Here is a 26,536-nt window from a genome sequence, read left to right as displayed (position 1 = left end):
CTCATAATTTGGCTGATTATCTGAGTCACAAAGATGATCTGGAGCTGATGCAACAACAACAACAACAACTTAACATTTCTTTGTAAAATTTGATAGGAAGACAAACTCATTGAGGCAATGTAGGATCTTCCACAAATCACACCATGGCAGCTCATAAAAGAAAAGACATATTGAGGAATTGGAGTTGGATTGGTTGAATAAAAAAACAGGAGAGTCACAGCCGGAATACACTTGATTGTTAGTTTATCTAATCCAGATACACCTAGGGTTAAAAGACAACAGTGGAGGCGTGTGGCTTAGTGGTTAGGGTGTCAGCATCATGATCATAAGACTGTGGTTTCAATTCTTAGACCGTGTGATGCATTGTGTTCTTGAGCAAAACACTTCATTTCATGTTGCTCCAGTCCACTCAGCTGGCCAAAATGAGTAACAGCTGGGGAACACATCCCATTGAAACCGGGAAACCGGGCCCATGAGCCTGCCTAGGCTTTAAAAGAGTGCATTTATTTTATTCTATTATTTAAAGACAACAACAAATGGATAACAAATTATGTCACTCTGAAATAATAAATCTTGTAGATTTGGGTCCAGGACCACAGCATGGCAACTTGGGCAAGTGTCCTTTACTATAGCTCCAGACCAACTAGGGCTTTGCAAGTGAATTTGGTAGACAGAAACTGTGTAGAAGCCCAGATAATATATGTCATTATATTATCCAGTTGAGCAGGTCTCTTGTTGGCTGACGATAATTGCATCTCTGATCATGAGCAGAAATTAGTGGGAGAGGAATTCTTGGGGGTTTGAATAATTCACCTCTAGAAATGGTTTTGTTTGTAGCAGAGCAGCAGCATGACATAATAGTTGTGTCCAGCTGCCTTTTGTTTATAAATGTCGTGTGTGTTTTTTATTGGTCAATTTTACTGTTCCATCACTGATTCTAGTCTCCATGAAGATGTTCTTTTTAATGGAGAAAGGCAACTAGAATCGGGTTTATGACAGTTATTTAAACCCAGATTTTTGGGAAATTATTTAGTGACACTTGGTTGCCACACAGGGCCTTGTCACTCAATTCGGCATTGCTATTTTGCATTGTTCATTCTTCATGACCTTATATCATGCTATTCTCAAGAACTTTAAAGAATTAGCTAAGTAAATTCTAAGTATCTGTCATCATTCTCGCAACAGATACTTTTTAAAAATGCTTACTTCATATACAACATGAACTACAATTTTTCCATCATGATTATGTCATGATGAATTCACTGTTTATATTTTTACTATTTTCTGTAAATAAACAACTGGAGTTAAACTCAGTCCATTCTTCTCTTTTGTATAATGTGTACTGCAAACTCTCATTGTATGTTAATAAGGTTAATATGAATGCACCCCTATGGAGATATACTCAAGCCTTTGTCAACATGAGAAAATACAGTCAACCCAGTACGATGAAACTAAATAATATTTTCCGAATAAACATAACTTCTTAAATTTACTTCCACAGATATTTTCATCTTGCTATTGGACATATTTTCTTATCTTATTTAAACTGTCATATAACTGCGCTAGTGAAATGTCAGTCTTCTTCAATATACATGCTGAATGTGGCTCAGAGTGTATATTACATATCTGCATTCTGTGTACACCTCAAAACTCCTTCTTGCAAATAGGTCATTAAGACAAGCGACATTTACCTATATGTATGAACATTATATGTGTATATAATTATACTCAAATCTATATGAACGATCATAACCTGTAACCTGTCAAAACGCAGCCAAACCTACTGTTTATAACTGATGACATATAAACTTACAGCAATAAGCAGTTATAGTTGGTGACAACCTGACTTTCAGAGTAGTTGTATGTTCAACATCCTTAAACTTTATGAATAGGATGGGCTACTCAACCTGAAGAAAATTCTAACTGGGACCCATCTGCAAGATCATGCGCTGTTTATCTTGATATGAGGTCACAATGTTGTGCATGTATGGTTGTGATGCATGTGCCTTGTTTACCCTTATCAGATAGGAAATCATGATGAGTATATCTGGCTTCATATATTTGTACCCCAATATCACTTTGATGGCAGGCTTTGCTCTCTCACTCAATAATAATAAATAAAAATGTGTTGGGATTGATTTGTTTAACTAAAACCCTTTAAGTTTGTACCCTAACGCAGCTGCAGTGCAATGACTGAATGAGTAAAAGTTAAAACATAAAACGTTAATACTTAAATATGTGATTAAACTCAAATGAAATATAATATGATATTATTTAACATACCTGGCTCATCAGCTGTAACAACATTTTCTAATTTGTCTTCATAATCTTTTGCTACTTGGATTATTTGCGCCTGAAATTGCAATGAAAATTAGTTACTACTATTCCTTGGGTTATATGGTGGATAGGTTTTGTGAATCACTATGCTAGCTGAAAGAGAGAGAGAGAGAGAGAGAGTGTGTGTGTGTGTGTGTGTGTGTGTGTGTCAAAAGATAGTACTTTGCCAATGGCTAAAAGTTGTTTTGACACTTATTTCCAGCAATGCTGCTGCTGGCTTGCACCCTGAGTCACTTAAGTGATGACTATACTACTGCCTTTTGGTTTGAAATTGCGACTGACCACTTTAATAATTTATATGTATATACCAGTTGTGTAGATGACTGGCCCCAAATTCTCTGTGTCTCACTGGTACACGTCTTGCTTTCTATTGCTTTTCTAATCCCTTAGGATTGCCCTCCTAGCGACACACACCATTCATGTTCTTTTGGCCCTGCGGTTGTAGTCTGCTTGTTTCTTATCTATTTCACCTTTGTCTGTCATCCATCATCTTAAATTACAGTTATTCACTTTCCTATGTCCACTTCTGTATTCCTTGTTATCCATGTATTGCTTGCTCTAGGTCTTATATTCTTTGCAACTTTCACAGACACTGCCACCACGGGAAACATCTCAGTCTTATCATGAATGGTGCCAAACTGAGTAATATCAGTTGATGAAGAATTAGGGACCTTCTATGTCTGTCTTCTATCTGTTTGTGCACAAAACATATGTTATATATTTTTTACTTTTCATTTCTGTATTTATTAAACATTTTTCATTTATTACACACACACATATCATATATCTATATATATATATATATATATATATATATATATATACACATATAAGTTATAAATGACAGAAATAATATGATGTAAATTTATTTAATTATAAACATAATACACGACAAATTGTTTTGTAACTTAAAGCATGTAAAGATAATTAATATTATTATATTTAATAATAAATAAACTATATATATATGCATACACACATACACATGTATATGCATATATGGGTGCAGGACATCACAAACTGTAAACAACATGAAACATGAAAACAAATGAGTTGAATACACAAATAACAAGACAAAGAAATGGAAAACAGAGCAAGTAACATACATAAGACCCTTCACCAGTTGTCGGCTGTCCATATACTCCTCATTTCGAGCATTGAAGCGCAATATGAGTCTTCGGAGGCAGTTGCTCCCACAAAAGCCAAAACAGAATTCGGGATTTATAGAGGATCAAAGTTGGTAACAAAAACAAGACAGAGAAGGCATGAAAGGAAACTGAATGAAAACAAAAATGGAGGGTTGTTAGGCCAGACGAAGGTGAAATAGTGAGCGCTGGAGAAATATTTTGTTTGACAAGAGAAAAGACAAGACATAAGTGAGAGATAGACAGGATACGTGCAGTCTTTATGACAGCCCTGAAAGAAAGGAAAGATGATCATGTGAGGAAAAGAAAGATGGATGAGCAACAAGAGTGAGAGAGAGTAAAGGAGAAGGAGGGAGAGAGAGAGAGACAGAGAAAAAACTGTGAATGGGAGAAAAATGGAATTAGAGAAAGGATGAGAGAGAAAACAATAGAGGAAGAGAACAGTATAGAGTAGAGTGGCATCAAAAATATTAGATAACCTTACTTGGAAATGGATGCATGGTGTTCAATGAAATAGTAATATAAATCATATATATATATATCATCATCATCATCATCGTTTAACGTCCGTTTTCCGCGCTAGCACGGGTTGGACGGTTTCGACCGGGGTCTGGGGAGCTCAGGACTGCCCCAGGCTCCAGTCTAGTCTGGCAGTGTTTCTACAGCTGGATGCCCTTCCTAACGCCAACCACTCCGCGAGTGTAGTGGGTGTTTTTTACGTGCCACCTGCACAGGTGCCAGAGGGGTCTGGCATCGGCCACGTTCGGATGGTGCTTTTTATGGGGGGGGGTGCAGAAATATAGGGGAGCACCAGTGGGAGGGGTGGTTCAGAGGACAGGTTCTAGGCAAGTAGAACGTAGGAAATCGAGAGAGGGGTAATGCATGGTGAAATAGCGTATTGAAGAGGGGGGTTCAAAGAGTAGACACCTATAATGGTGGTGGGGGGGTGCAGAAATATAGGGGAGCACCAGTGGGAGGGGTGGTACTGAGGACAGGTTCTAGGCAAGTAGAACGTAGGATATCGAGAGAGGGGTAATGCATGGTGAAATAGCGTATTGAAGAGGGGGGTTCAAAGAGTAGACACCTATAATGGTGGTGGGGGGGTGCAGAAATATAGGGGAGCACCAGTGGGAGGGGTGGTTCAGAGGACAGGTTCTAGGCAAGTAGAACGTAGGATATCGAAAGAGGGGTAATGCATGGTGAAATAGCGTATTGAAGAGGGGGGTTCAAAGAGTAGACACCTATAATGGTGGTGGTGGGGGGGTGCAGAAATATAGGGGAGCACCAGTGGGAGGGGTGGTTCAGAGGACAGGTTCTAGACAAGTAGAACGTAGGATATCGAGAGAGGGGTAATGCATGGTGAAATAGCGTATTGAGAGGGGGTTCAAAGAGTAGACACCTATAATGGTGGTGGGAGAAACGACATCCGGTATAGTTGGAGCAAAATAGAGATATCCGGTATTGGTGCTGGTGGTGGTGGTGGTGGTGGTGGTGGGTAGGGCGGGCGCGCCGCGAAGAATCGGCGGCAATTCGATCATCCCTGTAAGGGAGATAGATCTTAAATATCTATAACGATAACTAATGAATTATACAAATATGCAAAAACGAGGCGAGGCTGAAATAGTAAAGAGTGGCGACTGGGGGCTCAGAATAATGATACATAATAAATAATAATAGAAGATACGGGGTGAATTAAAGTTCAAAGATTTCTTATCTTGGGATCACTTCGTTTACGGACAGACTTGGCAAAAGGATTCGGATCAAGATGAGGCAGGTTACTAGCTAAGTATGCATAGCCATGGAGAGAAGTAGGAAGAGAGGAGTCCAGACAGACAATGTAAAAAGAGGGGGGAGAAGGGGGAAGAGAACCCCACGAAGAAATCGGCGGCCAATTCGATCAGCCCGTTAAGGGAGATAGATCTTAAATATCTATAACGATAACTAATGAATTATACAGAATATGCAAAAACGAGGCCGAGGCTGAAATAGTAAACAGAGTGGCGACTAGGGGGCTCAGAATAATGATACATAATAAATAATAATAAATAGAGATACGGTTTGAATTAAAGTTCAACAAAGATTTCTTATCTTGGGATCACTTCGTTTACGGACAGACTTGGCAAAAGGAATTTGGAATCAAGAATGAGGCAGGTTACTAGCTTAAGTATGCATAGCCATGGAGAGAAGTAGAAGAGAGGAGTCCAGACAGACAATGTAAAAAGAGGGGGAGAGAAGGGGAAGAGAACCCCGCGAAGAATCGGCGGCCAATTCGATCAGCCCTGTAAGGGAGATAGATCTTAAATATATAAACGATAACTAATGAATTATACAGAATATGCAAAAACGAGGCGAGGCTGAAATAGTAAACAGAGTGGCGACTAGGGGGCTCAGAATAATGATACATAATAAATAATATAAATAGAGATACGGGGTGAATTAAAGTTCAAAGATTTCTTATCTTGGGATCACTTCGTTTACGGACAGACTTGGCAAAAGGAATTCGGAATCAAGAATGAGGCAGGTTACTAGCTTAAGTATGCATAGCCATGGAGAGAAGTAGGAGAGGAGTCCAGACAGACAATGTAAAAAGAGGGGGAGAGAAGGGGGAAGAGAACCCCGCAAAGAAATCGGCGGCCAATTCGATCAGCCCTGTAAGGGAGATAGATCTTAAATATCTATAACGATAACTAATGAATTATACAGAATATGCAAAAACGAGGCGAGGCTGAAATAGTAAACAGAGTGGCGACTAGGGGGCTCAGAATAATGATACATAATAAATAATAATAAATAGAGATACGGGGTGAATTAAAGTTCAAAGATTTCTTATCTTGAGATCACTTCGTTTACGGACAGACTTGGCAAAAGGAATTTGGAATCAAGAATGAGGCAGGTTACTAGCTTAAGTATGCATAGCCATGGAGAGAAGTAGGAAGAGAGGAGTCCAGACAGACAATGTAAAAAGAGGGGGAGAGAAGGGGGAAGAGAACCCCGCGAAGAAATCGGCGGCCAATTCGATCAGCCCTGTAAGGGAGATAGATCTTAAATATCTATAACGATAACTAATGAATTATACAGAATATGCAAAAACGAGGCGAGGCTGAAATAGTAAACAGAGTGGCGACTAGGGGGCTCAGAATAATGATACATAATAAATAATAATAAATAGAGATACGGGGTGAATTAAAGTTCAAAGATTCTTATCTTGGGATCACTTCGTTACGGACAGACTTGGCAAAAGGAATTCGGAATCAAGAATGAGGCAGGTCTAGCTTAAGTATGCATAGCCATGGAGAGAAGTAGGAAGAGAGGAGTCCAGACAGACAATGTAAAAAGAGGGGGAGAGAAGGGGAAGAGAACCCCGCGAAGAAATCGGCGGCCAATTCGATCAGCCCTGTAAGGGAGATAGATCTTAAATATCTATAACGATAACTAATGAATTATACAGAATATGCAAAAACGAGGCGAGGCTGAAATAGTAAACAGAGTGGCGACTAGGGGGCTCAGAATAATGATACATAGAACTAATAATAAATAGAGATACGGGGTGAATTAAAGTTCAAAGATTTCTTATCTGGGATCACTTCGTTTACGGACAGACTTGGCAAAAGGAATTCGGAATCAAGAATGAGGCAGGTTACTAGCTTAAGTATGCATAGCCATGGAGAGAAGTAGGAAGAGAGGAGTCCAGACAGACAATGTAAAAAGGGGGAGAGAAGGGGGAAAGAGACCCCGCGAAGAAATCGGCGGCCAATTCGATCAGCCCTGTAAGGGAGATAGATCTTAAATATCTATAACGATAACTAATGAATTATACAGAATATGCAAAAACGAGGCGAGGCTGAAATAGTAAACAGAGTGGCGACTAGGGGGCTCAGAATAATGATACATAATAAATAATAATAAATAGAGATACGGGGTGAATTAAAGTTCAAAGATTCTTATCTTGGATCACTTCGTTTACGGACAGACTTGGCAAAAGAATTTGGAATCAAGAATGAGGCAGGTTACTAGCTTAAGTATGCATAGCCATGGAGAGAAGTAGAAGAGAGGAGTCCAGACAGACAATGTAAAAAGGGGGGGAGAGAAGGGGGGGAGAGAAGGGGAAGAAAACCCCGCGAAGAAATCGGCGGCCAATTCGATCAGCCTGTAAGGGAGATAGATCTTAAATATCTATAACGATAACTAATGAATTATACAGAATATGCAAAAACGAGGCGAGGCTGAAATAGTAAACAGAGTGGCGACTAGGGGGCTCAGAATAATGATACATAATAAATAATAATAAATAGAGATACGGGTGAATTAAAGTTCAAAGATTTCTTATCTTGGGATCACTTCGTTTACGGACAGACTTGGCAAAAGGAATTCGGAATCAAGAATGAGGCAGGTTACTAGCTTAAGTATGCATAGCCATGGAGAGAAGTAGGAAGAGAGGAGTCCAGACAGACAATGTAAAAAGAGGGGGAGAGAAGGGGAAGAGAACCCCGCGAAGAAATCGGTGGCCAATTCGATCAGCCCTGTAAGGGAGATAGATCTTAAATATCTATAACGATAACTAATGAATTATACAGAATATGCAAAAACGAGGCGAGGCTGAAAGGTAAACAGAGTGGCGACTAGGGGGCTCAGAATAATGATACATAATAAATAATAATAAATAGAGATACGGGGTGAATTAAAGTTCAAAGATTTCTTATCTTGAGATCACTTCGTTTACGGACAGACTTGGCAAAAGGAATTGGAATCAAGAATGAGGCAGGTTACTAGCTTAAGTATGCATAGCCATGGAGAGAAGTAGGAAGAGAGGAGTCCAGACAGACAATGTAAAAAGAGGGGGAGAGAAGGGGAAGAGAACCCCGCGAAGAAATCGGCGGCCAATTCGATCAGCCCTGTAGGGAGATAGATCTTAAATATCTATAACGATAACTAATGAATTATACAGAATATGCAAAAACGAGGCGAGGCTGAAATAGTAAACAGAGTGGCGACTAGGGGGCTCAGAATAATGATACATAATAAATAATAATAAATAGAGATACGGGGTGAATTAAAGTTCAAAGATTTCTTATCTTGGGATCACTTCGTTTACGGACAGACTTGGCAAAAGGAATTCGGAATCAAGAATGAGGCAGGTTACTAGCTTAAGTATGCATAGCCATGGAGAGAGTAGGAAGAGAGGGTCCAGACAGACAATGTAAAAAGAGGGGGAGAGAAGGGGAAGAGACCCCGCGAAGAAATCGGACGGCCAATTCGATCAGCCCTGTAAGGGAGATAGATCTTAAATATCTATAACGATAACTAATGAATTATACAGAATATGCAAAAACGAGGCGAGGCTGAAATAGTAAACAGAGTGGCGACTAGGGGGCTCAGAATAATGATACATAATAAATAATAATAAATAGAGATACGGGGTGAATTAAAGTTCAAAGATTTCTTATCTGGGATCACTTCGTTTACGGACAGACTTGGCAAAAGGAATTCGGAATCAAGAATGAGGCAGGTTACTAGCTTAAGTATGCATAGCCATGGAGAGAAGTAGGAAGAGAGGAGTCCAGACAGACAATGTAAAAAGGGGGAGAGAAGGGGAAGAGAACCCCCGAAGAAATCGGGGGCCAATTCGATCAGCCCTGTAAGGGAGATAGATCTTAAATATCTATAACGATAACAATGAATTATACAGAATATGCCAAAACGAGGCGAGGCTGAAATAGTAAACAGAGTGGCGACTAGGGGGCTCAGAATAATGATACATAATAAATAATATAAATAGAGATACGGGGTGAATTAAATTTCAAAGATTTCTTATCTTGAGATCACTTCGTTTACGGACAGACTTGGCAAAAGGAATTTGGAATCAAGAATGAGGCAGGTTACTAGCTTAAGTATGCATAGCCATGGAGAGAAGTAGGAAGAGAGGAGTCCAGACAGACAATGTAAAAAGAGGGGGTAGAGAAGGGGAAGAGAACCCCGCGAAGAAATCGGCGGCCAATTCGATCAGCCCTGTAAGGGAGATAGATCTTAAATATCTATAACGATAACTAAGAATTATACAGAATATGCAAAAACGAGGCGAGGCTGAAATAGTAAACAGAGTGGCGACTAGGGGGCTCAGAATAATGATACTAATAAATAATAATAAATAGAGATACGGGGTGAATTAAAGTTCAAAGATTTCTTATCTTGGGATCACTTCGTTTACGGACAGACTTGGCAAAAGGAATTTGGAATCAAGAATGAGGCAGGTTACTAGCTTAAGTATGCATAGCCATGGAGAGAAGTAGGAAGAGAGGAGTCCAGACAGACAATGTAAAAGAGGGGGAGAGAAGGGGAAGAGAACCCCGCGAAGAAATCGGCGGCCATTCGATCAGCCCTGTAAGGGAGATAGATCTTAAATATCTATAACGAAACTAATGAATTATACAGAATATGCAAAAACGAGGCGAGGCTGAAATAGTAAACAGAGTGGCGACTAGGGGGCTCAGAATAATGATACATAATAATAATAATAAATAGAGATACGGGGTGAATTAAAGTTCAAAGATTTCTTATCTTGGGATCACTTCGTTACGGACAGACTTGGCAAAAGGAATTCGGAATCAAGATGAGGCAGGTTACTAGCTTAAGTATGCATAGCCATGGAGAGAAGTAGGAAGAGAGGAGTCCAGACAGACAATGTAAAAGAGGGGGAGAGAAGGGGAAGAGAACCCCGCGAAGAAATCGGCGGCCAATTCGATCAGCCCTGTAAGGGAGATAGACCTTAAATATCTATAACGATAACTAATGAATTATACAGAATATGCAAAAACGAGGCGAGGCTGAATAGTAAAACAGAGTGGCAACTAGGGGGCTCAGAATAATGATACATAATAAATAATAATAAATAGAGATACGGGGTGAATTAAATTCAAAGATTTCTTATCTGGGATCACTTCGTTTACGGACAGACTTGGCAAAAGGAATTCGGATATATATATATATATTATATATATATACATATATATATCATAATATATATACATATATATTCATATATATATATATGTATATATATATATATATACATATATGTATATATATCAATATATATATATATATGTATATATATATATATATATATTATATATCATATATATATATGTATATATAGATCAGCAGAAGTTTCACCTTTACCTTCTGCTGGAGCCGCGTGGAGCTTAGATGTTTCGCTCATCAGCACACACATCGTCCAATCTGAGATTCGAGCCCGTGATCCCTCAACTGCGAGTTCGCTACTCTAACCACCAGGCCATGTGTCTCCACTGTGTGTATGTGCATATATGGGGGCAGGACATCACAAACCATAAACAACATGAAATACGAAAACAAATGAGTTCAATATGCAAACAAGAGAAACAAATTGAAAATAAGACAAGTAACATACATAACAACCTTTCATCAGTTGTCAGCTGTCCATCTACTCCTCATTTCGAGCACTGAATGACATGTGCCGTTGAAGTCCTGTTTTTCTTACCAAATTTGATCCTCCATAAATCTCAAATTTTATTCTGGCTCTTGTGGGAGCAACTACCTTCAAAGACTCATATTGTCATTTAATGCTCGAAATGAGGAGTAGATGGACAGCCGACAACTGATGAAGGTTTATTCTTTATACTATTTGTTCTGTTTTCCATTTGTTTCTCTCGTTGTTTGCATATTCAACTCATTTGTTTTCGTATTTCATGTTGTTTATGGCTTGTGATATCCTTTACCCATATATATATATATATATATATATATATTGTGTATACATATATATGTGTGTGTATATATATGCAGGTATATATATATATATATATATGCCTGTATATAGAAATATATTATTTCTATTTTTATTTGATTGAATGCCACACGTCCATTTCCAAGTAAGTTTTTCTACTCACACACACGCATACACACACACACACACACACACACACACACACACATATATACATATATATATATATATATATATATATATATATATATATATATATACATACATATATACATACATATATATATACATACATATATATATATATTTGTATATATATCAACAAAACAGGAAAATAGGAGATTTTTGGGTATTTTTCATATTTCGGTTTTTTTGTTTTGTTTATTCAACAACTCTCCAAATAATATTTCCAAACTCTTCGATTTTAATGTGTTTTGATTTAAATACAACAGTAATAATGGATACATATTGATTATAACAATGGAATAAGCAGATGTGCTTCAAGAGGAAACAGTTGGGATTTAACTTAAAAATGTATATTAAATATATATATATATATATATATATATAAAATCATGATGAAACTTTATTTAACAGTTTTCATAAATATTGTCACTAAATACTTTTATTTAGTTTTAATCTGCTATTATTATAATTATATATTTTTTCTGTTTATGATCTATTGTCTAGACTTTTAGTAATAAATTTGTCTCTTTTCTTTTATTGTACTAATAATATCTATAAGTTACTTTTTACTTATATTACTAAAATTTGCTTCCATTTATTACACAACCCTCTTTTTAATTTACATCAATTTTATTATTATTGTCTTCTAAAATCTACAATTTGAGACAGACTTTCTTTCACCTGAGGATGTAGCTTAACTTCTGCATTATTTTGAAGGACTTTTGTATTTTGCATTAATGCAAACATGTAAGTTATTTATTTATTATTAAATATAATAATATAAATTATTTACATGTTTTTCAGTTACAAAACAACTTGTTTTGATATTAGAATTTTCTTATTGTTAAATAAAATTTCTTCATACAATTTCTCTGTAATTTATGATTTTATACACTCCTTATCATTTTCTCTTCTATCATTCTATATATTTTATATGTTTTGTAGAATGATACATTAAAAATGATACATTGAGCTTTTTCTATGAGAACAACCGGATTACTTGCAGCCATATATTTGTCTGTTTTTATCTCACCATCTCTTGAGACCTGTGTTGGTGGGTGGTGTGTTTATGTGCATGTAACTTAGTGATTCAGCAAAAGAGACTGATGGAATAAGTACTAGGCTTAAAAAAAGATAAATCCTGGGTTCTATTTGCTTGACTAAAACTCTTCAAGGCAGTGTCCCAGCTTGGCCACAGTCAAGTGACTGAAACAAGTAAAAGAAAAAAAAGATAAACGATATTACACTCTCTCTCTCTCTCTCTCTCTCTCTCTCTCTCTATATATATATATATATATATATATATATATTTATATATATATATATATATATATATATATAAAATCATGATGAAACTTTATTTAACAGTTTTCATAAATATTGTCACTAAATACTTTTATTTAGTTTTAATCTGCTATTATTATAATTATATTTTTTTCTGTTTATGATCTATTGTCTAGACTTTTAGTAATAAATTTGTCTCTTTTCTTTTATTGTACTAATAATATCTATAAGTTACTTTTTACTTATATTACTAAAATTTGCTTCCATTTATTACACAACCCTCTTTTTAATTTACATCAATTTTATTATTATTGTCTTCTAAAATCTACAATTTGAGACAGACTTTCTTTCACCTGAGGATGTAGCTTAACTTCTGCATTATTTTGAAGGACTTTTGTATTTTGCATTAATGCAAACATGTAAGTTATTTATTTATTATTAAATATAATAATATAAATTATTTACATGTTTTTCAGTTACAAAACAACTTGTTTTGATATTAGAATTTTCTTATTGTTAAATAAAATTTCTTCATACAATTTCTCTGTAATTTATGATTTTATACACTCCTTATCATTTTCTCTTCTATCATTCTATATATTTTATATGTTTTGTAGAATGATACATTAAAAATGATACATTGAGCTTTTTCTATGAGAACAACCGGATTACTTGCAGCCATATATTTGTCTGTTTTTATCTCACCATCTCTTGAGAACCTGTGTTGGTGGGTGGTGTGTTTATGTGCATGTAACTTAGTGATTCAGCAAAAGAGACTGATGGAATAAGTACTAGGCTTAAAAAAAGATAAATCCTGGGTTCTATTTGCTTGACTAAAACTCTTCAAGGCAGTGTCCCAGCTTGGCCACAGTCAAGTGACTGAAACAAGTAAAAGAAAAAAAAGATAAACGATATTACACTCTCTCTCTCTCTCTCTCTCTCTCTCTCTCTCTATATATATATATATATATATATATATATTTATATATATATATATCCTCATCATCATTTAGTGTCCATTTTCTATGCTGGCATGGATTAGATGGTTTGACTGGGACTTGTATAACAGAGAGCTGTATCAGGCTTCAGTTTAATTTGGTTTGGTTTCTACAGCTGGATGCCTTTCCTATCACCAACCACTCCAAGAGTGTAATGGGTGCCTTATGTGTGTTACTGACATGGGTGCCTTTTATGTCTCACTAGCACTGTCCATGGCTATGATTTCCCATGGCTTGGCATATCTTTTCAAGCACACCAAATTGTCAAAATTCTTGATCACTTGTCATTGCCTCAACGTCTGAAGATCATGCTTCACCACCTCATCCCATGTCTTCCTGGGTCTACCTCTTCCACTGGTTCCTTCCAGAATTAGAGATTTGCACTCTTTTATGCAGCAGTCCTCATCCATATGCATCACATGACCATATCAGCACAGTCTTCTCTCTATCACACCACATCCGATGCCTCTAATGCCCAAGATGCTTACACTCTGTCAGCCCTGGTCAAACCGTCCAGCCCATGGCCACATAAACAAATGAACATTAAATGATGATGATGATGATATATATATCATAATTAATGGGATGATCCAATTTATGTATTCACACAGACACACATACAAAAGAACTGTTGTGATATTGGGCTTTACCTTCCATCCAAAATAATAGCACTTTTTCCATTGCTTCCATTTTACTTCTATGTATGATGTATGTTTTAAAGTTATTGAAGATTTAGTAATTATATACACTGTGATATTTTAATTCATTTCATTACAATGTTCTCAGACTTTCTGTAATAATATTAAACTGTTTAGCAGTTTCTCTTGAACTCTTTTCATTTTGCAATTGATTTAATATTTCCAGAGAAATTGACATTTTTCCCAGTTGTAATTGTATTATTTTATCTTAAAAATATTTACTGAAATGTAAAAAAAATATGATGTCCAACTTATGTGTTAGACTTGAACATGGTCTACTTCCAATACTGAAGCATTGAAATGAAGGTAAAAATGAAACTCTAAAGTGGTAATGACAAAGAAGAAGAAGAAGAAGTAGTAGTAGTAGCAGCAGCAGTAGTAGTAGCAGCAGTAATAGTAGTAGTAGTAACAGCAGTAGCAGTAGTAGTAGTAAAAGCAGCAGTAGTAGTAGTAGTAGCAGCAGTAGCATTAGTAGTAGTAAAAGCAGCAACAGCAGCAGCAGCAGCAGCAGTAGTAGTAGTAGTAGTAGTAGTAGTAGTAGTAGTCCTTTGTCTTCATTGGTGCTGACAGCAGTGGCATCATCATCATCATCATTTAGCGTCAGCTTTCCATATGGGCATGGGTCAGACGGTTTGACTGGGACTTGTAAACCAGAGAGCTGTACCAGGTTCCAGTCTTATTTGGCTTGGTTTCTTCAATTGGACACGCTTCCTAGTGCCAACCACTAGTGGGTGCCTTCCTAATGCCAACCAGTAGTGGGAGCCTTTTATGTGTCACCAGCACAGGTGCCTTTTACATGTTACTAGTACTGGCTACAACTAACCCTAACTATGATTTCACTTGGCTCAACAAGTCTTAAGCACAGCAAATCACCAAAGGTCTCAATCACTTGTCATTTCCCTCCTGAGTCCCTACTTTCAGAGATCATGCTTCACCACCTCATCCCATATCTTCCAGGGTCTCTTCCACAGGTTCTTTCCACAAAAAAAAAAAAAAATTTGATCAAAACTAGAATCACACTAAAGTGAATCTGTACAAAACAAGGGCCATATAAATTAAAGGTCAACTGTAAATGGTACCTTTCACCATAAAAAATATTCTTATGCTTCAAGGCAGCAAACTGGCAGAACTGTTAGCATATCAGGCAAAATGCTTTGCGGCATTTTGTCCATCCTTATGTTCTGAGTTCAAATTCTGCCATGGTTGACTTTACCCTTCATCCTTTTGGGGGTCAATAAAATAAGTACCATAAGACTGGGGTTGATATAACCAATTAACCCCAGCCTCTGAAATTGCTGTTCTTGTGCCAAAATTTGAAATCAATATTCTTTTGTTTCTTGCTTTTCTGTCTTTTATATAAAGTTTAAAAAAATCGTTTCCAGTTATTCTAGTGTCGGTATCATTTGAATGATACTGAGTAGGAATAACAATAATTATACAATTACAGGAATTATTCAACCATAGTGTTCATCAGAATTTCAACTAATTAACAATTATATAGGAACAAATCTCCTTCAGTTTAGAAGACGGAGATAATAACAGTCAGATAATTTAAGATCACAATTCAATCCATATGACATGATTTAAGCCCTCATCATTGATCTAGAAACCATGTACCTATACCACTCAGAAATATCATTTAAAACTTGATTATTGATATAATTGTTCTGTAAGGATTATATGTATTTTAAAGTCAGTAATTATGAGGGCAATGGAATTTCTTTGCATGTGAGAAACAAGGAATAAATGACTTTTTATCTTCTTGCCTTTAAGATACGGGAATTAATGGGAAAATAATTATTTTGTGAGGTACTGGAAAATCTCAAATTAAAATTTAGCAGAATTCTAGGATTAGCCTTGTCTCTTATTTAACAACAACAAAAAAAAAATACTCAAAGCTTTGAAACAAATTTGGCTGGTTTATTAGCAAATGTAATAATAGGATTGAATTTATAACTTTTGGCAGTTTAGGGAAGTAATCTCTATATATAAAGCTGAAGTTTTATGTGTATGGCAGGTTTGGCAGCCTTCAACTAACACTATCTCCTCCGAGACCCTGTGGTGCAAGTTGACCAAAATTGAGAGTATGATAGAAGGCTTACTCTTCCTTCCTTAGAAGATAAAATTCAAATCGGACCATGTTAACACCAAAAATTATTAACATCAAAAAGGTGCTTTTTTCCTATGAAAATCCCTGTTTTTACGATTTTTTGACTGCTGTGTCACCAGTTTTCAGTGTATTTCAACCAGAAAAATGTTCACTTAAAGAGAATAACAAGCTACATAATGCAAAATTTTTACTTTTCAAAAATTCCAATTCTAAAGGGTCGAAACAAACCCGAGCAATACTGCTAGTAATTTATATTTCTCAATCAATAAATGACTTTTTATCTCTTTGCCTTTAAGATACAGGAATTAATGGGAAAATAATTATTTTGTGAGGTACTGGAAAATGTCAAATTAAAATTTAGCAAAATTCTAAGATTGGCCTTGTCTCTTATTTAACAAAAAAAACAAAAACACTCAAAGCTTTGAAACAAATGGCTGGTTTATTAGCAAATGCAATAATAGGATTGAATTTATAACTTTTGGCAGTTTAGGGAAGTAATTGTAATATATAGTGTGAGCCAAATTATAATTGCATGACAACATTAGTATTCTGTGCTCTACAGTGAATTAAAGTGTAATAGTGGAGGACTCCTAGATGGAGAGATATGAATATACTGACAATAAAACAATCATCAATGCTGAGATGAGCATTTCTATAATGAAATAGCTACAGGAATTCAGAACATATGTTAGCAGAAAGCTCATGTGAATCAATCTGAAGAAACAGTAGCTACTAATTTGCCTCCTTTGAATGAGATGTAGGCAGCCAAATTTGACATAAGCCTATATACAATGACTAATAAAGGTTATATCTCATTAATGAAGAAGCAGCAAATTCTCTCTTCTACCATAATTTCTTCATTTATCCCTTCTCACCAAAGCTGCCAATCTTAAAGTGACAATGAAATACATTTTAAAATATTTGAGTACCACATTATATCACTATAAGACAGAGCTTTACCAAAGAGTTTTTGTAACATGTTACATGAGAACATCTAATTAAACCTCTGTTGCTTACCAACTGTTCCTTCTAGAAGTCAAGGGACATTGGGAGAGGCCTTCAATGCCTCTCAGTGAAGCATAACCAATTATGAGAGAGTGAAATTGAGATAAACAGAGAAAAATAGACCCCAGTACTTGGCACATGGCCTAGTGGTTAGAGTGTTGCATACATGTTCTTATGATCATGGTTTCAATTCCCAGACCCAGTAGGGTGTTGTGTTTTTGAGCAAAACACTTTGTTTTTATGTTGCTCCAGTCCACTCAGATCTAAAAGACTAACCTTCTGATGGACTGGTGTCCTGTTTGATAAGAACATGAGCTCAGTATGCCAGAGGAAGAGGTCATAGGACTTGAGACAGTATTTACCTAGTTGCTTACTTTATTTATGCATAAGTGAGTTTATATGTCACTGTACACCGCTATAAAAAGTAGCATGCCCCAGTGGTAAGAGTGTTGAATCTACAATCATAAGGCCATGGGTTCAATTTCTGAACTGGGTGGTATGTTATGTTCTTGAACATAACATGCACATATGCAAAGACATACACATACACACATATATACATGACAGGCTTCTTTCAGTTTCCATCTACCAAATCCATTCACAAGGCCTTAGTTGGCCAGGAGCTATAGTAGAAGACATTTGCTCAAGGTATCATGCTGTGGGACTGAACCCGGAACCATGTGGTTGGGAAGTAAACTGCTTACCAGACAGCAATGCCACAATGTTTTGAATTAATCAGGCATTATCTCGTAGCTTCAGTATTTTGATGATGTGATGGTACATTTTTAGAATGACATTGTAGGGTAGGTGTGAAAGGTTGGATCTGGCCAGTTTATTTGAGCTGGTTATGGCTGGTTTTAATGCTAAATTGTTAAGCTTTGTGACTCTACTAACATAAGATTTAGTGTTTTATAAAATCATTCACTTACTTTGAGTGGCTTCAGGTATTCAATTTCTGATATCAATTTATCAAAAGCCATTTCGTATTGATTTTTTATACGTAACAGTAATGGTTTATATGTTACAAATTTCTCAATCAAATAGTCAAAGACTCTCTGGTGAATCTGTAAAACAGAAAGATAAAAACTGAAGTTAATATTCTTTAATTCTTTTATTTGTTTTAGTTGTTAGGTTGTAGCCATGCTGGGGCATCACCTCATAGGGTTTTAGCTTAATGAATAGACACCAGTACTTATTTTGTCTTAAAGCTTTGCATTTATTGTTAGTCTGTCTTGCTGAGCAGCTAAGTTACAGGAATGCAAACAAAACAACACTGGTTGTCAAGCAGTTATATTATGCTCCGGTCATATAAATATAAATTTAATATTTAATTAATAATAGCTGAGTATTAATCGAAACAGCTGTAAGTGAAGATGATAAATTTGCTGCTAATAATGAACAATTATTAACTTCTCAATCTCCATTTTCTTCTTTTATATATAAATATAGGCACAGGAGTGGATGTGTGGTAAGTAGCTTGCTAACCAATCACATGGTTCCGGGTTCAGTCCCACTGCGTGGCATCTTGGGCAAGTGTCTTCTGCTATAGCCCCGGGCTGACCAATGCCTTGTGAGTGGATTTGGTAGACGGAAACTGAAAGAAGCCTGTCGTATATATGTATATATATATATATATGTATGTGTGTGTATGTGTTTGTGTGTCTGTGTTTGTCCCCCTAACATTGCTTGACAACCGATGCTGGCTGGTATATTTACGTCCCCGTCACTTAGCGGTTCCGCAAAAGAGACTGATAGAATAAGTACTGGGCTTACAAAGAATAAGTCCCGGGGTCGATTTGCTCGACTAAAGGTGGTGCTCCAGCATGGCCGCAGTCAAATGACTGAAACAAGTAAAAGAGTAAAAAGATATATATATATATATATATATATATATATATATATATATATTTATTTATAACAAAGGGTTTTTTGCAACAAGTTGCTTAACCCTTTAGTGTTCAGATTATTCTATCAAACATAATGCTTATTGATTCCCATTGATTTGAATTAATCATGCATTATCTCATATCTTCAAGATCTTGATGGTGTAATTACTTGATGTAGAATAACATTGTAGGGTAGGTGTGAGAGCCTGGATCTGGTCAGTTTGAACAGAAAACAGATTAACTATTTTGGCCGGATATGGCCGGTTTAAATACTAAAGGGTTAAACCACATACTGAAAATATTAGAAATAGCAGTCAAAGGGCTACTATTACTATTACTACAAAAATAAGTCTCCACAAACAAATCCAGTAGATTGTGTTTTCTTTTGTTTTCCTTTCTTCTTTTTACCATATATGAGTTACAAATACTGTTGTTTGTGGAGACTTATTTTTGTAGTAATAGTAATAGTAGCCCTTTGACTGCTATTTCTAATATTTTCAGTATGTGGTTTAAGCAACTTGTTGCAAAAAACCCTTTATTATAATTATATAATTTTTACCGAATACGGTCCTTTCCATACCGAAATACTACTAGGTGAAATTTATTGATTTTATTAAATTAATTATATTTCACCCTTAATTATATTAATTATATTTCTGTATTATATCTCGCTCTGAGATTTATCATTGTTATACATATATATATATATATATACATATATATATATAATGTATGTATATACATATACTCATATATACACTCATATATATATATATATATATAATGTATGTATATACATATACTCATATATACACTCATAAATATAATATATATATATATAAATATATATATACATATACTCATATATACACTCATAAATATAAATATATATATATAAATATATATATATATACATATACACACACATATACATAAACATACACACACATATGTATACATATATGCATATACAAATATACCACACATATACATACATCTTACAAGAGGCTTCTTTGAGTTTCCATCTAGCAAATCCACTCACAAGGCTGTGATTAGAAGGTACTTGCCAAAGGTGACATGTAGTGGGACTGAACCCAAAACATATACTTGGGAAGCAAACTTCTTAGCACATGGCCATTGTGCCTATATCTTCATTTTATTAAATTTCTTAACTTAAAAATTTAAAACACTTGATAACAGCCAATAAGGAAATCTGTAAGGAATACTTGACATGCTAAAAAGAGCAGCTAAATCTAATCCATATTAAACTACAGGATGGCTGTATTGTTAAGAAGTTTGCTTAAGAATCATGCAGTAAGAAGTTTGGGCCCACAAGAATGTTATGTACTGTACCTGTGGATCCACCCATACATTGTGTGTGAAGGTGATGGGATGCAAAGAAGCCCATTGTACACACACACACACACACATATATATAAATAAGGGGGTGCTGGAAAGTTCCTGTCTTTGGGGAAAAAGAAATATAGGAGGATCAGTTAATTATTCTTTTATTCAACACATTTCCCTCTCAGATTCACACACTTATTGCAACAGTCCTTCAGTTTTTCTAAGCTCTGTAAAAGAACTCTGAAAGTTGGGCCTCCAACCAGGTCTTTCGTAATACCCTTAAAGCCAGGAACTTTTCAGCACTCTCACATACATTATATATATAGGGACACACACACACACACAAATATATATATGTAGGCATAGGCATGGCTGTGTGGTAAGAAGCTTGTTTACCAACGACATGATATCAGGTTCAGTCCCACTGCATGGCTACTTGGGCAAGTGTCTTCTACTGTAGCCTTGGGCCGACCAAAGCCTTAAGAGTGGATTTGGTAGACGGAAACTGAAAGAAACCCATTGTATATAAATATATGTGTATTTATTTGTGTGTATTTGTATTTATATTTGTGTTTGTCCCCAACTCCTATCACTTGACAACTGATATTGGTATGTTTATGTCCCTGTAACTTAGAGGTTTGGTGGAAGAGACTGATAGAATAAGTACCAGGCTTATAAAGATTAAGTCCAGGGGCTGATTTCTTCGACTAAAAAGGCAGTGCTCCAGCATGACCACAGTCAAATGATTGAAACAAGTAAAAGAAAAGAAGAATATATATATACACTAGCTGACATACCCGGTAATTCCTGGGAAAGCAGGGCTGATCCCTTGGTTCCATTCCCATAATTGTTTTGCTAATCCAATAACAACAATACAAAATATGAAGCCCTTAAAATATTTTTTTTTTGCATTTACAGAGAACAGTGAACTGTCTTACATAGGGTCTTGTTTTCAGGAATTCCTTATAAGCTATGAATACCCAAATTATGAAGTCAGTTATGTAATAACATGAAATTAGTTACCTGGTAGTAAGAATTCAAATAAAGTAGCCCCGAAAAGGGCTTTAATACGCTCCCAGAGTATATAGAACTTAGGAGGTATGCTAATACTTCCTAATTTATAATACTATTAAAGTATGCATACTAAAATCATGAAGCATGTTATGTAATAACAGGCTAATCAGATATGAAATAATAACAATTCAAAGTAAATAACTCTGATAAGGGGTTTTGTGTACTAGTGTTGGTATATTTGTGAAAAAGTCACTAACCAAATTAAGTGGATCTATTGTTTAGGAAAATAATATTTTCTTTTTTAAGGGTTGTACTGGAGAAATTGCGAAAATAACTCTAACAATTCAAATACTAAGAAATAAGCACACCCAATTTGATTTATACCAAATGATTTAGGCAAATGAATGGGTTATTTCCCTTGGCTGTTAAAATGAAATATATTAGATATATATAAGGATCCATTCCAGGGGCCCTATTATCGATTTTTTTTCAACCATTTGAGCATGCCATGAGGTTTCCAGACATGCGTTCTACTCACGTATCAAGTTTCATCAAAAGCAATAAAACGATGTAGCTAAGAACTCCACAAACACACCTACAGACAGAATTTCCCCAATATGTAGTAGATATATATATATATATATATATATAGTATATAGCATATATGTGTGTATGAATATATACAACCCATGCCAGCATGGAACATTAATGTTAAATGATGATGATGATACACACACATGTATATAGATGTACATAAAGTTATATATAATGTGCACTAAGTTACATGTGTGTGTATGAATACAACAGGTTTCTTTTCTGCTTCTGTCAACCAAATCCACTTACTATATATTGTTCTTTACTGCCCACAAGGGGTTAAACATAGAGGGGACAAACAAGGACAGACAAACGGATTAAGTCGATTAGATTGACCCCAGTGCAAAACTGGTACTTTATTTATCGACCCCGAAAGGATGAAAGGCAAAGTCGACCTCGGCGGAATTTGAACTCAGAACGTAACGACAGACGAAATACCGCTAAGCATTTCGCCCGGCGCGCTAATGTTTCTGCCAGCTCGCCACCTTCAAATCCACTTACTATAGTCCCAGCCCTCGGTAGGCCTGTAGCTATAGTACAAGACACTCCCCCAAGGTGCTTTGCAGAGGAACTGAACAAGAAACCATGTGGTTAAGAAGCAAATATTTTAACTGTACAACCATGTTTGTACAAGACATATTGGAATGAGTAACAAGACGCCTACATGCACAGCTAGGATGATGACTGGTGAATAGTTAGAAAAGGAAAAAAATTTACAAGGATGTTGGGAGGTAGGGTGGGGAAGAATGTCATATGATCTGAGTGTTATGCAAATACAATATATCATAGGAGAAAAACAATGGGTTTTGCTGAAAGACATGATTAAAGAGAGAAACAAAGACTGTGATCCAAGCTGTACAAGAAGTAATTAAAACGTACCCTATAAAAATGGAAATAGATAGAAAGCTGAGTGAGATAATTGATGTTCATTGTCTACCAAAATAGATATGATGATAGTGGGTAGAGAGAACAAGAGGACATTACAATAAAGTAAGAAGACATGTGAACTGTGAAAGGAATCCTGAAGTCAAAGTGGATGGAAATTGATATCAGTAAAAGGTGGAATCTGTTACTGAAATAAATCATCATCATCATCAGTGTTTAATGTCCGTTTTCCATGCTAGCATGGGTTGGGCGGTTTGACCGGGGTCTGGGAAGCCAGGAGGGTGCACCAGGCTCCAGTCTGATCTGACAGTGTTTCTACAGCTGGATGCCCTTCCTAATGCCAACCACTCCGTGAGTGAAGTGGGTGCTTTTTACATGCCATCGGCATAGGTGCCGGGGAGGCTGGCAGTGGCCACAATCAGTTGGTGCTTTTTACGTGCCACTGGTACAGGTATCACAACTAAGATTTCCATTTGATTTTTTATTTTGATGTTGATGTATTTGACTCAAAATCTTGTAGGATTTCTCAGCACAAGTTGAAGGTATGACAGAAGTTACCATATAGAATCCTAACAGAAAAAAAAATATAAACATAGAAAAATAAATGACAGATTTTTTCTTTGTTAAGCTTTATGGTAGTAAATTTGAAGTGAAAGAAATATGGAATAATGATTTCCAATTTTGACACAAGACCAGATATTTCCAGGAAGAGAGTAAGTCGATTACATCAACCCCATTGCTCAATTGGTACATATTTTATCGATCCTGAAGGGATGAGAGGCAAAGCTGACTTCGGTGGGATTTGAACTCAGAATGTAAAGAAGGATGAAATGCCGTCAAGCATTTTGTCCAGTGTGATAATGATTCTGCCATCTTGCTGCCTTGAAAAATATAGAATATTGATTTCAAAATTTGGTACAAAGACAGAAATTTCAGGGGAGGGGGCAAGTTGATTACACCAACCCCAGTGCTCAACTGGTACTTATTTTATTGACCCTCAGAAGGATGAAAGGGAAAGCTGACCCTGGCAGCATTAGAACTCAAAACATAAAAATGGATAAAATGTTGCCAAATATTTTGTCTGGCATGCTAATGATTCTGCCAGCTTGCCACTTTAAAGAAATAGAGAATACTAATACATAAACCTGGCTTGAGAACTATGAAAACATGTTTAGTGGCTGTGTGGTTGGTAAGCGAGCTACTTACTGTGTGGTAAGTAGTTCGCTTACCAACCACATGGTTCCGGATTCAGTTCCACTGCGTGGCACCTTGGGCAAGAGTCTTCTACTATAGCCTTGGGCTGACCAAAGCCTTGTGAGTAGATTTGGTAGACAGAAACTGAAAGAAGCCCATTGTATATATGTATATGTGTATATATATATATATATTGGGCAGAATCTGGATGACGTCCCGCTCTGCTTGACTAACGAAGCGACTGATCAAAACAGGAAACAAACAAGAGGCAGATATAATGCAGCGATTGGTCAAAATAATGATGACGTCCCGTTCTACTTGATTAAAGCCACCTAATGAAACGATTGGTCAAAACATTGATGACGTCATGCTACGCTAGATTGACCACCTAACAGGCATTATAAAACCGAGCATTTCACAAAAACTCACTAGAACCACCCAGCGAACTTCCACCATGGGTCATCACAATTGCTTAAGGTAAAAATGAATTCCTCACTCTTTCGAAAACATCAATCTTCTGTATTGACCGCTTTCCACCACTTTGATCTGTTTTTTGTATTGAATACGTATCGCCACCGTGGGCCACTGCATCGAACACTTTGAACATATACTTCAAACTATATATCAACTATACATGAACTATATATCAACTACACTGAACTGAACTAAGATGTCTGACTCCGTTGTGTATTATAAATGAATTTCTTGTGTTTGACGGCATGAGCTGTCTTTTTTTATATATAACTTTTTTTAATAAGGTTCATTTCAGGAACTGAAACATGTTATAATGTATATATAAAATTAAAAATTGTATAATACAGCAGCATTTTCGAACTTCATTTTTTACATATATATATATATATTATATATATATATAAATATATATATGTATGTGTGTGTATATGTTTGTGTGTCTGTGTTTATCACCCACCCCAACATCGCTTGACAACCGATGCTGGTGTGTTTATGTCCCCGTAACTTAGTGGTTCGTCAAAAAGAGACTGGTAGAATAAGTACTAGGCTTACAAAGAATAAGTCCTGGGGTCGAATTGCTTGACTAAAGGCGGTGCTCCAGCATGGCCACAGTCAAATGACTGAAACAAGTAAAAGAGTAAAAGCGAAGTTTAACTCGAAAGTCATAGGAGCATTAAGAACAGCATCAAAGTACTGGATTCAGAGTTTGAGACGATGGTAGTTAAGAAAACAAAAGCAACTTCAAAGACTTGTTGCTCTCTAACCACTAAAATTTGAAGACATTAATGCATAGATATACTCAAGGAGGAAAGAATTTTTTAAGAAAATGATACTGGTTTCTAATTTGGGAACAAGACAAACAATTTTGAAAGATGTGGTTGGTTGATACCAGCAACCCCTGTTAAATACAGTACGTAGAATTGGATGAAATGCTGCTAAGTATTTTGCCCAGAGCGCCAAAGATTCTGCTAGCTTACCACCTTGATACTTTAGTGAGCCAGGACAGATGAGAGATAATTTTAAATATATATGTATAAACATACACACATACACACACACACATATATATATATATATATATATATATATAATATATATATATATATATACATATATATATGCATATATATAATATACATGCATATATATATATACACACACATGCACACAAACATATACATACATACATACATACATATATATGATTGTATATTCTGAGAATTCCAACAGATTATAATGTAATCCTTGTATTGTCCCTTGTGCACCCTGATGATTTTCTATCCAATGTATTTTAAAATGCAAGATTATATATTTATGTTGTTAGTTTTAATTTTGGTTGTGAAATTAAACAATTGTAGGTGAATATGTTAATTAATTAATAAATTAATTTATATCCATTAGATCTTTCTGTTTTCAAATTCACACACACACACACACATATATATATATATAAATATATATATATATATATACATTGTGACACTGTCAGTTATGATGACAAGGGTTCCAGTTGGTATGGAATCAGCCTGCTTGTGAAATTAACATGCAAGTGGCTGAGCACTCCACAGATACCTGAACCCTTAATGTAGTTGTTGGGGAGATTCAGCATGACCCAGT

General features: G+C 35.8%; 1 protein-coding gene across 1 annotated transcript in view; it reads right to left on the bottom strand.

Annotated features, from left to right (window-relative positions):
* LOC115210525 (translin-associated factor X-interacting protein 1-like) overlaps positions 1 to 26,536 on the bottom strand; it is a 175,237-nt gene that overhangs the window by 134,794 nt on the left and 13,907 nt on the right. The window contains exons 4-5 of the mRNA XM_036502239.1: positions 18,455 to 18,589; positions 2,284 to 2,353 (exon numbers count right to left, since the gene is read on the bottom strand). Of these exons, the coding sequence (XP_036358132.1) occupies positions 2,284 to 2,353; positions 18,455 to 18,589 (205 nt within the window). The remainder of the gene's footprint in view (positions 1 to 2,283; positions 2,354 to 18,454; positions 18,590 to 26,536) is intronic.

The sequence above is a fragment of the Octopus sinensis genome, linkage group LG4, assembly GCF_006345805.1.
Source record: "Octopus sinensis linkage group LG4, ASM634580v1, whole genome shotgun sequence".
Taxonomy (NCBI): Eukaryota; Metazoa; Mollusca; class Cephalopoda; order Octopoda; family Octopodidae; genus Octopus; species Octopus sinensis.
This window is presented reverse-complemented; position numbering and strand designations above follow the sequence as displayed.